The sequence below is a fragment of the Bufo bufo genome, chromosome 8 (assembly GCF_905171765.1).
Source record: "Bufo bufo chromosome 8, aBufBuf1.1, whole genome shotgun sequence".
In the NCBI taxonomy this organism is placed as follows: Eukaryota; Metazoa; Chordata; class Amphibia; order Anura; family Bufonidae; genus Bufo; species Bufo bufo.
The window spans coordinates 126192352-126209440 of record NC_053396.1 but is presented as its reverse complement, the minus strand read 5'-3'; the positions used below and the strand labels follow the sequence as shown (position 1 = coordinate 126209440).

The following is a 17089-nucleotide window of genomic DNA, read 5'->3' as shown; positions in this document are numbered from 1 at the left end:
TCCCCGCACGATGAACGCCATAAAAAAATAAAAACTATGACGAAATTGAAATTTTGCCCACCTTACTTCCCAAAAAAGGTAATAAAAGTGATCAAAAAAGTCGTATATACGCCAAAATAGTACCAATCAAACCTTCACCTCATCCCGCAAAAAATGAGCCCCTACATAAGACGATGGCCCAAAAAAAAAAAAAATATGGCTCTCAGACTATGGAGACACTAAAACATGATTTCTTTTTTTGTTTAAAAAATGATATTGTGTAAAACTTACATAAATAAAAAAAAGTATACATATTAGGTATCTCCGCGTCCGTAATAACCTGCTCTATAAAAATATCACATGACCTAACCCCTCAGGTGAATACTGTTAAAAATTATATATATAAACGGTGTAAAAAAAGCTATTTTTTGTCACCTTACATTACAAAAAGAGTAATAGCGAGCGATCAAAAAGTCATATGCACCCCAAAATAGGACCAATCAAACCGTCATCTCATCTCACAAAAAATTAGACCCTACCTAAGATAATCGCCCAAAAACTGAAAAAACTATGGCTCTCAGACTATGGAGACACTAAAGCATGATTTTTTTGTTTAAAAAAGGAAATCATTGTGTAAAACTTACATAAATAAAAAAAATAGTATACATATTAGGTATCACCGCATCCGTGGCAACCTACTCTATAAAAATACCACATGATCTAACCTGTCAGATGAATGTTGTAAATAACAAAAAAAAAAACTGTGCCAAAATAGCTATTTCTTGTTACCTTGCCTCATAAAAAGTGTAATATAAAGCAACCAAAAATCATATGTACCCTAAACTAGTACCAACAAAACTAACACCCTATCCTGTAGTTTCTAAAATGGGGTCACTTTTTTGGAGTTTCTACTCTAGGGGTGCATCAGGGGGGCTTCAAATGGGACATGGTGTCAAAAAACCAGTCCAGCAAAATCTGCCTTCCAAAAACCATATGGCATTCCTTTCCTTCTGCGCCCTGCCGTGTGCCCGTACAGCGGTTTACGACCACATATGGGGTGTTTCTGTAAACTACAGAATCAGAGCCATAAATATTGAGTTTTGTTTGGCTGTTAACCTTTGCTTTGTAACTGGAAAAAAATTATTAAAATGGAAAATCTGCCAAAAAAGTGAAATTTAGAAATTGTATCTCTATTGTCCATTAATTCTTGTGGAACACCTAAAGGGTTAACAAAGTTTGTAAAACCAGTTTTGAATACCTTGAGGGGTGTAGTTTCTAAAATGGGGTCACTTTTTTGGAGTTTCTACTCTAGGGGTGCATCAGGGGGGCTTCAAATGGGACATGGTGTCAAAAAAACAGTCCAGCAAATTCTGCCTTCCAAAAACCGTATGGCATTCCTTTCCTTCTGCGCCCTGCCGTGTGCCCGTACAGAGGTTTACGACCACATATGGGGTGTTTCTGTAAACTACAGAATCAGAGCCATAAATATTAAGTTTTGTTTGGCTGTTAACCCTTGCTTTGTAACTGGAAAAAAATTATTAAAATGGAAAATCTGCCAAAAATGTGAAATTTTTAAATTGTATCTCTATTTTCCATTAATTCTTGTGGAACACCTAAAGGGTTAACAAAGTTTGTAAAACCAGTTTTGAATACCTTGAGAGGTGTAGTTTTTGGGTGGTTTCTATTATGTAAGCCTCACAAAGTGACTTCAGACCTGAACTAGTCCTTAAAAAGTTGGTTTTTGAAAATTTCTGAGAAATTTCAAGATTTGCTACTAAACTTCTAAGCCTTGTAACATCCCCCAAAAATAAAATGTCATTCACAAAATGATCCTAACATTAAGTAGACATATGGGGAATGTAAAGTAATAACTATTTTTGTAGGTATTACTATGTATTATAGAAGTAGAGAAATTTAAACTTGGAAATTTGAAATTTTTTGCCAAATTTGGTATTTTTTTATAAATAAAAATGAATTTTTTTTTACTACATTTTGCCAGTGTCATGAAGTACAATATGTGACGAAAAAACGGTCTCAGAATGGCCTGGATAAGTCAAAGCGTTTTAAAGTTATCACCACTTAAATTGACACTGGTCAGATTTGCAAATAATGGCCTGGTCCTTAAGGTGAAATATGGCCGTGTCCTTAAGGGGTTAAACACTTGGGCAAACCCTATAGCCTGGGTTATAATTGAATGTAATGAATTGTAAAACATGGATTAAAACCAATGTGTGAGTTTCATTGTACTCTCTATGACACATACCCACTAAAGTAAAAGAAAAAAAAATCTACAATACCGTTTGATGTGTTCTCACCAGCTGGCTGGATTTGACATTTGTTGACTTTATATCTAGTGTTAGCTGAAGGTGGGGCGTCATTTAACCCCGCTTAAGGATAAATGATTACAAGCACATAGGCCTGCTGGTAATGTAATCTACTGTGCTTATGTCATGTCATTGTACTTTAGGAAAAACATTAAAAAACATTGCATTAAAATGAAAATGTTCACATTATGAAGTTTGAAATGATACCCATTTTAAAAAGATGGCTAAAAAAACACTGTCTTGATGGAACCAAATTATAATGGAGATCACAATGCAATAAAAAAAAAAATCCACGAGATGTAAAGAAACAATCTTTCCTCAGTCACCTTCTATTCCATTACCATCCTCAACATGTTCCCCAATTCCTTCCACTGAGGCCAGTCATTGGCTGCAATAGCACATGTGATCTCATCTATCCAGACGTTTATAGCATACGGACTGGAAGAAGGGAGTATGGGGATGGTATGGAGTTGCGGGGAGCAGAAAATTAGGATATTTGGTCAAAGGGTATAACAGACTGTTAGCGAAAGGAAAAAAAAGCAAAAAAAAAAAAAAAGCTGGACAACCCTTTTAAAGAACCAGCTTATCTTCAATTTTTTTTTTAGCTCCGCTTTTGAATAACCAAAAACCTTATTTTTCCATCAACATAACCATATTGGAACTATAAGAACTCTTTCGTGGGACAAGTTTAAATGGAATCATTTTGTAGTACTTCAAATTTTTTTTCTTTTTTTGTTTTCTTTTGGGGAAGGGGGCAGTGTGAAATTTTTTGATAATAATCTGCCATTGTTTTGTTACCCAACAACTTTTTATTGCAGGTTCATACTAATGTGAAGATAACATGGATATTTTTGCACAATAATATATTTTTATTTTAATAGAATGTAATTTCCTGTGTCGCTGCATTCATAAATTGATAACATTTAAGTTTTTCCATCCATGGAACTGTGTGTGGGCTTTTTTCTTATTTTGTTGATGGGGGGGGGGGAATACTTTTGTTATATATGATGTTTATCAAACAAAAATTGTATTATGCTTATGTTATACAGTTTGTTACAGATACAAAGATACCAATTATGTATAGTTTTATTTTATTTTTAATGAAAATCTAGGTCTTTTTTAAAAAAAATCTATTTTTGGGCCACTGTCGTCACAATCTGTTCACCTCATCCTCAGTGTGAGAAAAGCACAAGGTCCTCCAGCTGCATTTAGAAATCTGGTTGTCTATCAAGCAACTTATTTAAAGTTGTTCTTTTGGAATACTAGTGATACACTGAATAGCACTAACGCCTTTAAAAGAAATGGGCCGGACATTAAGCCTGTGCAGTTGGTTCAGCAGGGGTGGGGGACCCAGCCAGGGGTGGGGGACCCAGCCAGGGTGCTTATCTGAGCTGATCTGAATGGCCTTTGTGCCTATGCATTGCGCAGTGTGTGCTGCAGCAGCGGGGCTCTGGAATACAATACATAGCAGCGTAGCCATTACAACAGCAGGAGTTTCCTCTTGCTGTTGTAATGCTGCATGAGTAAAGCCAGTAGTCAGGACTGGGAGGAAAAGGGAGAACATCTGCAGACACCGCACGGGTAAGAACAGATCAGGACACTTACAGGAGTCCCTCAGTCATGTGTATGCTCTGCCCGTCCTGCTGTTACATATACTGTACGTGTATATGTGCATTGTGTGGTGCTCAATGCATATGTGTAATGTGCACATGCATATGTAATGTGCAAATGTGTGTAATATTCGTGCATAATACACAAAAATGTATATGCACGTGTGATGTATATATGCAATGTGTATATGCATGTATAATATGTATGTGTATATTTTACATATGATAGTGTATATATGTAATATGAATTTGTGTGCATAATGGCAATATACATATATAATATGTATATGTGTGGGCCTTGTGTATATGTATGCCTGTGTAATGTATATACAATGTGTGCAGTACAGTGGTTACAGTATGTACATATGGTGTATGTGGGTATATGCAGATATCCAGACACACATCTTGCACAAGGGCCCTTTGCTGTCAGTGTCTGCCTCTAATACTATGATCAGAATAATTTTAATGATTGATTTTAATAACATCATCTTACATAGGAACACTAAAAAGAATACACAATGTGAATAACGTGCAAGCTAGGATTGGGCAGAAGTGATTTTGTAAGGCACATATACAACAGCCAAATTGTACCAAATATCTATTACGATGCAGATAAGAAACAAAAAATGTGAAAGGCGGAATTTGTTCCCTATGTGATTCTGTAGTGTCCCCTAAGATGAGAAGCACATGACATGACTGACATCTGTCCGTCATACTATGCTCCACTAAATTAAAATGCTGACTCTAGCTAAAAATGTACATGAAGTCTAGGGCCAGATTTAGGCCATGTTCACACTCTGTGAATTGTCTCTGGATTTAGGCATGGATTCCGGACTTGTGTCCCCGACTGTGTGTGCTGCTTTTGGAACAGGGAGGTGCCAGCAAGCCGCTATCGGGTATTTAGATACAGGGCGGGGGCAGTAAACAAAGTCTTAGCCCCTAGTGGAGGAAAGGCTATGACTCTGCGTAATCTATTCCAGCCAATGTTAGTACATGTGTGAGATCCAATAATGGTAACGACATTGATTACTGGGTATACTTACAGAAACAGTCTTCTGTGAGTGCGCTTCTACAAAATCCCATTGTATAACAAGATTGCGAATGTTGGGGTTAGCAAGAGTGTACGTACAGGGAAGGGTGGCACTCTGCCCCACCGTCACATTCACTACAGACTTCGGTACCGTCACCTGCACGCAGTGGACGACTCCTAAAAACACAGAACACACTAATTCATTTTCTCCATCACACAAGTGTTTGTCTATGAATCTCTATTCTAATCACATCGATATATTTGGTTTATAACACAGTTAAAGCCAAGGCCGGTAGATAAGATTTGTATTTTGTGATATACCTGTAAATGCTCGGCTTGAAGGGTATGTTCAGCCAAAACGATCCCTTGTCATTGATCAAGATGAGAGAAGATCATATTGGTGAAGACTGTGATCTTGGATCACCATGTATTTCCACATCAAAATAGCTCCATTTTTGGTGGGGGTGTGAGCGCTGAGACCCCCACTGACCTCTAGAATGAGGGGGGAGCAGTGCATGCATACCTCCCTCTCTCTCCTGGCTACCTTACAGGAAGTGACTCAATAGAAAGTCTATAGGCCCGTCTCTCTCCTGTCTTGCGCAAAGAGAGCGCAATATGTGCACGCTACTCTCCCCCCATTCTAGAGATTAGTGGGGTCTCAGCGCTCAGTCACCCACCGATCTAAACTTTTGATATGTCCCTACAACATGTCAAAAGTTTGTTCAAAGTACAAGGTCACTTTAAAACATACACTTCTGGAGAAGTTAGGCCTCTTGCACATGAACGTGTGTGCCCCGTGGCCGTGCTGAGGCTCGCAAATTGCGGGCCGCAATGCACGAACACCAACCGTGGGGCAGCCGCAGCGGATAGCGGACCCATTCACTTTAATGGGTCCGCAATCCGCCCGTTCCGCAAAAAGATAGGACATGTTCTATCTTTTTGCGGAACGGAAGTACGGGACGAAACCCCACGGAAGCACTCCGTAGTGCTTCCGTAGGGTTCGGTTCCGTGCTTCCGTTACGCACCATTCCGCATCTCCGGATTTGCGGACCCATTCAAGCGAATGGGTCCGCATCCGTGATGCAGAATGCCCAAGGAACGGCGCCCGTATATTATGGATCCGCATGGAGCGCACACGTTCGTGTGAAAGAGGCCTTAGGCTGAGTTCACAGTTCAGTTATTTGTTCAGTTATTTCCATCAGTTTCCATCAGTCATGCACATGACCTTATGTATTTAGCGGTTCGCAAAAAACGGATCTGCAAAAAATACAGATGACGTCTGTGTGCATTCCGTAGCTGGCCCCTAATAGAACAGTTCTATCCTTGCCCGTAATGCGTGCAATAATTTTATTATTATTATTTATTATTAAAGCGCCATTCATTCCATAGCGTTGTACATATTATAAGCGGTGCACATACATAATACAGACAATTGCACTAATCATAAACAAGACGAGTTACAAACTGGTACAGAAGGAGAGAAGGCCCTGCCCGTGAGGGCTTACAATCTACATGGTATGGGAGAAGGACACAGTAGGTGCGGGTGAAGTTGGTCGTGGCGGTATAGAGGCAGCAGGGTCACTGGTTGTAGGCTTGTCTGAAGAGGTGGGTTTTCAGGTTTCTTTTGAAGAATTCCACTGTAGGTGAGAGTCTGATATGTTGGGGTAGCGAGTTCCAGAGTATGGGGGATGCACGGGAGAAATCTTGGAGTCGATTGTGGGAAGAGGCGATAAGAGGAGAGGAGAGAAGGAGGTCTTATGAGGATCGGAGAGTGCGTGTGGGGGTGTATCGGGAAAGTAGCTCAGAGATGTAGGGAGGGGACAGGTTATGGACGGCCTTGTATGTATTTGTTAGTACTTTGAAGTGATTTCGCTGGGCAATGGGAAGCCAGTGAAGGGATTGGCAGAGGGGAGAGGCAGAGGAGTAATAGGGTGAGAGGTGGATTAGTCGGGCAGCAGAGTTAAGGGATAGATTGGAGGGGTGCGAGAGTGCCAGATGGAAGGCCACAGAGGAGAGTGTTGCAGTAGTCCTGGCGGGAGATGATGAGGGCATGTACAAGCATTTTTCGCAGATTCAAAGTTAAGGAAAGCACGGATGTGAGAGAGTTGGAGGCGGCAGGTGGTGGAAAGGGCTTGGCTGTGCGGTCTGAAGGAGAGGGCAGAATCCAAGGTCACTCCAAGGCAGCGGACTTGGTTGACCGGGGAGAGTGTGCAGCCATTGATCATGATAGATAGGTCTGTTGGGGGGGGTTGAGCAAGATGGGGGAAAGATGATGAATTCTGTTTTATCCATGTTAAGTTTTAGAAAGCGAAAGGCGAAGAAGGATGATATAGCAGATAGACATTGTGGGATTCTTGATAGTAAGGTGGTGATGTCTGGACCACAGAGTTAGATTGTGTGTCATCAGCGTAGGAGTGATACTGAAAGCCATGGGACTCTATGAGCTGTACCAGGCCAAAAGTGTAGATAGAGAAGAGCAGGGGTCCTAGGACAGAGCCTTGCGGGACACCAACAGAGAGGGTATGAGACGAGGAGGTGCTGCGGGAGTGGGAGGCGCTAAACGTCCGGTCTGTGAGGTATGATGTGATCCAGGAGAGGGCCAGGTCAGTGATGCCAAGAGATGAGAGAGTTTGCAACAGAAGGGAGTGGTCAACAGTGTCGAAGGCAGAGGACAGTTCAAGGAGAAGGAGGACAGAGTATTGTTTCTTGGTTTTGGCTGTCAGTAGGTCATTGGTGACTTTGGTAAGGGCAGTCTCAGTCGAGTGGTGGGGTCATAAGCCAGATTGTAGGCGGTCAAAGAGGGAGCAGGAGGAGAGGTGAGAGGACAGTTCAGAATGGACATGTTGTTCAAGTAGCTTTGAGGCATACGGAAGAAGCGATATGGGGCGATAACTGGACAAAGACTGGTCAAGTGAAGGCTTTTTGAAAATGGGTGTAATGGCTGTATTTCAAATGGCTGTATTTCAAATGCCTGAATCAAACCCCTGTATGTAGAGGGTGTATCTCACAGGGCCTGAACCAGTGTAGGCCTGAATTAAAGATTTCTTTGCACAAAATGGCTGTATTTAAAATGCCTGAATCAAACCCCTGTATGTAGACGGTGTATCTCACACGGTCTGAACCAGTGTAGGCCTGAATTAAATAGGACATGTTCTATTTTTTTGCAGAATGGACAAACGGAATGCACACAGAGTCATTTCCATTTTTTTGCAGCTCCAGTGAAGTGAACAGTTCCGCATACGGGCTGCAAGAAAAACCGGAACGGACACGGAAACATAATAAGTTCATGTGCATGAGCCCTTATTGTGAGCCAAAACCTGTAGTGAAGCCTACAAAGAGATCAGGTGTAATGGAAAGATCTGCACCTGTTCTGTGTTTTTAACCCGCACCTGGTTTTGGCTCACAATCACATGTGCTGGCCGTGACCGTATTGCGACCCTCATACGGCGGGTACACAATACACGGGGCACAGGCCTTGTGCATTCCGCATCACGTATGCAGACCCATACATGGTGCGGAACGGAACCCCACGGAAGCACTACGGAGTGCTTTTGTGGGGTTCCATTCCGTGCTTCCGTTCCGCAAAAAAATAGGACTTTTTCTATCTTTTTGCAGAATGTACGGATTGCGGGCCCCATTCAAGTGAATGGGTCTGCGATCCGCATGCGGCTGCCCCACGTTCGGTGCCCGTGCATTACGGACTGGGCACGGCCAGCACACGTTCGTGTGAAAGAGGCCTTAGATGACTGTGACAGCTAACAAAGATTTCCTAATCCTGTAGATCAGGCATGCTCAACCTGTGGCCCTCCAGTTGTTGTAAAACTACAACTCCCAAAATGCCCTGCTGTAGGATGATAGCTGTAGGCTGTTCAGGCATGCTGGGAGTTGTAGTTTTGCAACAGCTGGAGGGCCGCAGGTTTAGCATGCCTGCTATGGATGGTGTAAATTTAGACAGATGGTCTAGACCGACATCAGATTTATCACAGAGGCTCAGACTGGATGATAAATGTGGTGCAGGGACAGAGACTTTTGTGTAACTTTATACCAACTATTGGTTGGCCCAAAATGTTGCATATTATACCATGCCCATTTCCCTTCAAAGGCTAGGTGCAGATAATTTCTCTAAACCTAGATGTGCCAAATTGCACCACTTTTTTTGTGCAATATACAGCAAATTCTAGGTGCACTCACATTAGTAAACGTGGGGCACTGTGATAAATCTTAAGGCCCCTTTCACATGGAAGAGTTTTCCGCGCGGGTGCAATACGTGAAGTGAACGCATTGCACCCGCACTGAATCCGGACCCATTAATTTCTATTGGGCTGTGCACATGAGCGGTGATTTTCACGCATCACTTGTGCGTTGCGTGAAAATCGCAGCAAGCTCTATATTGTGCGTTTTTCACGCAACACAGGCCCAATAGAAGTGAATGGGGCTGCGTGAAAATCGCAAGCATCCGCAAGCAAGTGCGGATGCGGTGCGATTTTCACGCACAGTTGCTAGGAGACGATCGGGATGGAGACCCGATCATTATTATTTTCCCTTATAACATGGTTATAAGGGAAAATAATAGCATTCTTAATACAGAATGCATAGTACAATAGGGCTGGAGGGGTTAAAAAAAATAAAAAATTATTTAACTCACCTTAATCCACTTGATCGTGCAGCCCGGCTTCTCTTCTGTCTTCTTCTTTGCTGTTTACAGGAAAAGGACCTTTGATGACGTCACTGCGATCATCACATTGTCCATCACATGATCCACCACCATGGTAAAAAGATCATGTGATGGACCATGTGATGAGCGCAGTGACGTCATCAAAGGTCCAATTCCACAAAGAAGAAGACAGAAGAGATGCCGGCTGCGCGAACAAGTGGATTAAGGTGAGTTAAATTTTTATTTTTTTAACCCCTCCAGCCCTATTGTACTATGCATTCTGTATTAAGAATGTATTATTTCCCCTTATAACCATGTTATAAGGGGAAATAATACAATCTACACAACACCGAACCCAAACCTGAACTTCTGTGAAGAAGTTCGGGTCTGGGTACCACATTCAGTTTTTTATCACGCGCGTGCAAAACACATTGCACCCGCGCGATAAAAACGGAACGCAATCGCAGTCAAAACTGACTGCACTTGGGTACATACTCGCACGGGTTTGCCACAACGCATCCGGACCTTATCCGGACACGCTCGTTGTGAAAGAGGCCTAAGACTGCCTAGTCCAAGTTTACTCTAACTAATAGTAAATCTAGGCTGTTTTGGGCACCTGTGTATGAGAAAAACAGCAGAAAGTGTTCCTAGGTGGGTGACTTACATATTTAAGAGAATGGCTGCCATGCCGTACATAAGAAAAATATAGCAGAATTGTGTTAATTTCTTGGGGGGAAAAAGAAAGCTTAAGGGTGCACTTACACTAAGGCCTCATGCACACGACCGTATGTATTTTGCGGTCTGCAAAAAATACGGATGACGTCCGTGTGCATTCCGTATTTTGCGGAACGGCGCAGCTGGCCCCTGATAGAACAGTCCTATCCTTGTCCGTAATGCAGACAATAACACCACGCAACAACAAAAAAATGTTCGTCTGCTACAGGGCAAAAAACATTTGTCCTATACTAAATCGATTTCAAATCCGAAGTCAGAATTGTTGTAACACGTCACAAAATTTTGCTATGCAGAAGTATGCCTAAAGGAATTAAGCACTTGGAAAGCATTGAATAATTTTGAACAGAACGAGTTTTACTCCAACTATCACCTGATCTACATCAAAGTTTGCGTAGTAAACAGTGTATGAAAATGTAATGGAATAACAACATTTCAAAAAGTCTTGTTTTTCAGTTTAAAAGTCTTTCTTGAGCAAGGCCCAGAACTGTTAAAAGTGCTTCAGGCATCTGCTTTTGCGTTTGTGAACGGTCATATTTTCCTGTGCAAAAACCAGCAGTAGTCCCCCCATCATGTTGGGATTCCAGCGGCCTTGATACCTGTTCTCCATTGTAGAAATATCTTTATGGAACCGCTCTCCATGTTCGTCACTTACGTGTCCCAAATTGGGTGGGAAAAAGTCTAAATGGGAATGTAAGGCTACTTTCACCTTGGCGTTTCTAGGTGCGCTTGTGAGATCCGTTTTAGGGCTCTCACAAGCGGCCCAAAACGGATCAGTTCAGCCCCAATGCATTCTGAATGGATAAGGATCTGTTCAGAATGCATCAATTTGGCTGCGTTTGGTCTCTGTTGCGCTTTTCAGGCGGACACTAAAACGCAGCTTGCAGCGTTTTGGTGACCGTCTGACTATGCAGAGCCAAACGGATCCGTCCTGACTTACAATGTAAGTCAATGGGGACGGATCCATTTTCACTGACACAATGGTGCAATTGAAAACGGATCCGTCCCCCATTGACTTTCAATGTAAGTCAAGACGGATCCGTTTTGACTTATACTTTTTTTTTATGAATAATGCAAACGGATCCGTTGTGAACGGATACAAACGTTTGCATTATCGGTGCGGATCCATCTGTGCAGATACAAGATGGATCCGCACCAAATGCGAGTGTGAAAGTAGCCTAAGAAATGCACGTTCAATGACATTTGGCAGCCAAGTTGTTCATATGCTGTAAGCATGTTGTCTACTAATTCAGCGTAGTTTGCAGCTCGTCTGTTCCCAAAGAAGTTCTGCACTACTAGCACAAATGCATCCCAAGCTGCAAGACGCACTCGCTTTGTCAGATTCTTGCGCTGATCATAAGTAGTGTATTTGCCACATATGTAGCAGAAATTGTCTGGATCATTAACACATTTGCGTTTATCCATCTTAAGTTTCAAAACGGATAGCACTATAACAGATCACTTTATCAAAATCTGTCCAGCTTGCCTTATATACTGACATCAGCCTTAGTGTGTCCGAACAGGTCTGGACATGTCCATTAGAATATCTCCAATATAATACATTAATATTATAATGCATTTATAACTTAACCCTTTAAGGACCTCCGCCGTACATGTACGGTGGAAGTCCGGTCCCCAAACATGGCGCCCGCTCGCACGAGCAGCCATAAGGCTGATCGCATACATCAGGGATACCCAACCTGCGGCCCTCCAGATGTTATAAAACTACAACTCCCAGTATGCTCGGACAGCCTACAGCTATTAAGGCATGCTGGGAATTGTAGTTTTGCAACAGCTGGAGGGCCGCAGGTTGAGTAGCCCTGGCATACATTTTCCCTTTCAGATGCCGTGGTCATCTGCGCAGTCCGGAAGGAGAAGTAGTGCACTTACGCTCCGGTAACAGCGTTCCCTGGCTGAGATCGGGGAACCTGTTACATTGATCTAATAGACTGAAGCTTCAAGCAGGCTTCGGTGCCTATCAGATGACTATACCAATACAGGCCTCTAGGTGGCAGCATTGTATTTGTATAGTGCAAATGAAGTGTTTAATGGTGTCTCTATAGACATCAATGAACACAATAGGCAATCTAATGACTTAAAAAAAAAAAAGTTAACCACTTTCCGTCCGCCCATAGACTATAAACGTCCTATGGGTGGATCTCTATTTCTGAACGGACGTTTTAAAACGTCGGTTCAGAAAGTGCAGCTGCACGCTAATCGTGCAGCTGCTGATCAGGTTGCCCGCTGTCAGTGACAGCAGGGCAACCCAGAGAGAAGGCAGGGACAGTTCCCAGGTGTCCCTGCCTTCTGGATCGCTGCATACACAGCGCTCACCGAGCGCTGTGTATGCAGAGCAGGAAGCGATATGCGCTTCCTGTTCCGGCCCGGCGGTCATGTGACCGCCGGGACCGGAGAGTGCAGGGGCTGTGTGAGGTCTTTCACAGACCTCGATCAGCCCTGCTCTGAGGCTGTACAGCGCAGAATTATGCTGTACAGCCTCTCTGGGGGAAATCAACAGTGAAAAAAAAAAGAAAAAGTGAAGCAAATGTCCCCCAGAGGAGAAATCAACAGTGAAAAATAAAAGAAAAAGTGAAGCAAATGTCCCCCAGAGGTCTTGTATGACCTTATGGGGGACGAAAAGTGTAAAATAAAAAAAATAAAAATAAAGGGTTGAAAAAATAAAAGAAAAAAAAGTTTCACATGTAAAAAAAAAAAGTCCCCAAGTAAGGAATAAAAAAAAAAGTTAAAGATAGAAAAAATTTAATAAAATAGACATATTTGGTATTGCCGCGTCCGTAAAAACCAGCTCTATAAAAATATCACATGACCTAACCCCTCGGGTGAACACCGTAAAAAAAAAAAAAAAAAAACTGTGTCAAAACAAGCAATTTTTGTCACCTTACATCACAAAAGGTGCAACACCAAGTGATCAAAAACTCGTATGTCCCACAAAATGGTACAAATAAAACCGTCACCTCATCCCGCAAAAAATGAGCCCCTACATAAGAAAATCTCTCAAAAAATATAAAAAACTATAGCTCTTAGAACATGGAAACATTAAAACATCATTTTTTTGGTTTCAAAAATGCTATTATTGTGTTAAAGTGAAACAAATAAAAAAAAGTATACATATTAGGTATTGCCGCATCCGTAAAAACCAGCTCTATAAAAATATCACATGAGCTAACCCCTCAGGTGAACACCGTAAAAAAAAAAAAAAAAAGTGTCAAAACAAGCAATTTTTGTCACCTTGCATCACAAAAGGTGCAACACCAAGTGATCAAAACCGCGTATGTCCCACAAAATGGTACCAATAAAACCGTCACCTCATCCCGCAAAAAATGAGCCCCTACATAAGAAAATCTCTCAAAAATAAAAAAACTATAGCTCTCAGAACATGGACACATTAAAACATAATTTTTTTGTTTCAAAAATGCTATTATTGTGTAAAACTTTAATAAATGAGAAAAAGTATACATATTAGGTATCGCCACGTCCGTAACAATCTGCTCTATAAAAATGTCACTTGACTGAACCTCTAAGGTGAACGCTGTAAAAATAAATAAATAGAAACTGTGCTAAAACAACCAATTTTTTGGTCACCTTGCCCCATAAAGTGTTATAATGAATGATCAAAAAATCATATGTACCCAAAAATAGTACTAATAAAACTGGCACCTTATCCCCTAGTTTCCAAAATGGGGTCACTTCTTGGGAGTTTCTACTGTAAGGGTGCATCAGGGGGCTTCAAATGGGACATGGCATCTAAAAACCATGTGGAGTTCCTTTTCTTCTGCGCCCTGCCGTGTGCCCATACAGCAGTTTATGACCACATGTGGGGTGTTTCTGTAAACTGAAGAATCTGGGTAATAAATATTGAGTTTTGTTTGGCTGTTAACCATCGATGTGTTAAAGAAAAAATTGGATTAAAATGGAAAATCTGCCAAAAAAGTGAAATTTAAAAATTTGATCTCCATTTTCCTTTAATTCTTGTGGAACGCTTAAAGGGTTAACAAAGTTTGTAAAATCGGTTTTGAATACCTTGAGGGGTGTAGTTTCTACAATGGGGTCATTTATGGGGGTATCCACTATGTAGGCCCCACAAAGTGACTTCAGACCTGAACTGGTCCTTAAAAAGTGGGTTTTGGCAATTTTCTTAAAAATTTGAAGAATTGCTTCTAAACTTCTAAGCCTTCTAACATCCTAAAAAAATAAGTACAATGTGTCACGAGAAAACAATCTCTGAATGACTTGGATAAATAAAGGCGTTCCAAAGTTATTACCACATAAAGTGAGATATGTCAGTTTTGCAAAATTAGGCCTGGTCAGGAAGGGGGCAAATGGCCCAGATGGCAAGTGGTTAAAAAAAAGTTCAAATCACCCCCCTTTCCTTAAAATAGAAATAAAAATACTTAAACAATAGAAAATGCCCATACTATTAAAATATAACAATATTAATGGCATACGGCAAATGGCGTAACGGGAAAAAAATTAAAACAGCCAATTTGCCTTTTTTGCCACTTCAACTACCCGATAATTTTTTTTATAAAAAGTGATCAAAAAGTCGCACACACTTCAATTTGGTATCGCTGAACAGATCGTCCTGCAAAAAAATTAGCCCTCACATAGACCCGTACACATAACTACAAAAAGGTTATAGGGGTCAGAATATGGTTCTAAAAAAAAAATTTCCTCAAAGGTTTTAATTTAGTATTAAAACGCAAAAAAAATTATACAAGTGTGGTATTGTTGTAATTGTACTGACCTGGAGAATGAAGATAACAGGTCAATTTTACCGCATAATGTAAAAACCTTTATCAGAATTGCGTTTTTTCCCAATTCTACTCCATTTGGAGTTTTTTTTCTGCTTCCTCCTACATGGTATGAGACCGTAAATGGTGCCATTATAAAGTACAACTTGTCCCGCAAAAAATAAGCCAAAAATGGAAAATCCCAGGGTCCTTAAGGGGTTAAAATCTAAACGTGTCAGGCAAATTCCGAGTTCATATTTAAAATCAGCGCGCTCATTTTAGTATAAATCACATGTTTTTATCTCAGTAGCAAAATCATTGTTGCACGGTGTAATAGGACATGCTCTATTTTTTTGAGGAACGGAAATATGGAATGCACACAGAGTAACTTCCGTTTTTTTTGCGGACCCATTTAATTGAATGGTTCCATATACGGTCCACAAAAAAAACGGAACGGACACGGAAAGAATATACGTTCGTGTGCATGAGCCCTAAGAGATGACCAGACCAATAATTGGGAGTAAACGTTCGTACGAAACCTGTTCACAATAATTGGCCCATTTACTGTAAATGTGCCACCGATCACCCGACAAATGAGCAAATGCTTGTTTTTTTTTTTACCTAATCTCATTATTTGTGCGGAAGAAAAAAATAAATCGCTGTTACGTGACAGCAAATCACTCTGTAAAGGGATATGCTGCTGAAAAAGAATTAAAATGTATGGGGGAAGGGGGGTGATCATTCATCCCCGGACAGCACCAGTGACTGCTGCATGTACAGTAAATGTAGCTAACAAGCAGGCAATGGTCCGGAATAAGCGTTCCTATAAACATCCGTTTCTAAAGATTTCTCAGTGTATCAACCTGTGAAAATGGGCCATAAAGGTGACCTTATTATTAGGTCAGTATAGAGATCTATCTAATGGTCCTTTTATACCCAGGCCAAGAAAGATAGCATTGGGCCATCCACTATGACTTGAGGAAAGAAGGTTTCACCATTAGCATGGAATAGCTTTCAACGAGGCTACGGAAATCTCTACAACACAACCTTGTCACAGTTACCGTAAAAAATATTATTAAATATATATATTTTTTTATCTGATTCGATAACAAAAGGATGGAAACACATTTTTTTAAATTAAAAAGTATACTTATTAATGTCATATATCAAACAGCAATGGTCACAGTTTACAGGATTAAGACTCTGGGCCAGATTTATCATTAGCTCAAGTCAGAATAATGGAGTGAAAAAGTCGCAAAAATGCGCAATTTCACTCCAGTGAGGACCATGCTTATCTTATGAGACTTTTTAATAGAACATACGACTTTTTCGTAAAACGTGCGACTTTTTCGTAAAGATGTGCGACTTTTGTAAAGCTGCTTACTGACGGATAAACTGCTACCGTCAAACCACATTTATTACAGTCTTAAAGGGCCGATCATAAATCTGACTTGGCTAAAACTGACTTTAGCCACATGTGAAAGTGGAGTGAGCTGTCAGAGTAATGATAAATCTGGCCCTATATGTTCATTATAAAAGCTAAACATCTTCTAAAATGTATTACATCTTTATGCCAGTGTCTGCATGTATATCATTTTTTCAATACTGTATATTGAATAGGATTTTTCTCTTTTCTCCTTACCTATAAAACTCCCCAAAAGTACGAAAGTCCTAAGAAAAGGTGGTATCATCCTGCTAGGATATCTGAAGCGTGAAGAACCAGGTGCTGCCTCCGTCTAGCTTGAGTTCCTTGTGACTTCTACCCAGTGTTTCCTCTTATCGCAAGTCAACAAGGGCTTTTCACAGTCTTTATCAAAAACACTCCTCAGACGTCTCCCAATAACACTCTGTTGGGTTTTGTATTTTCAGCTCAATTTTATATCAGGGTGTGTGCACCTGTAGTATTTGTATTCTGTGTTAACCCCTGTGAGTTCTTGGAGGGCATTACACACTGATTGAACCGTGGGTGGTTTCGTTTTAAACCCTTTACCCCTATGAAGGTGGCAGTA

The 17089-nt window shown here is 41.0% G+C and overlaps 1 protein-coding gene across 2 annotated transcripts in view; it reads right to left on the bottom strand.

The window, feature by feature from the left end:
- The window catches only part of VSIG1 (V-set and immunoglobulin domain containing 1), a 46220-nt gene extending 29344 nt beyond the window's left edge, over positions 1-16876 (bottom strand). For both annotated transcript variants that reach the window (XM_040405073.1, XM_040405072.1), the window contains exons 1-2: positions 16723-16876; positions 4957-5120 (exon numbers count right to left, since the gene is read on the bottom strand). In XM_040405073.1, coding sequence (XP_040261007.1) covers positions 4957-5120; positions 16723-16771 — 213 coding nt within the window. In that variant the 5' untranslated portion in view covers positions 16772-16876. The remainder of the gene's footprint in view (positions 1-4956; positions 5121-16722) is intronic.
- Between the last annotated feature and the right edge of the window lie 213 nt (positions 16877-17089).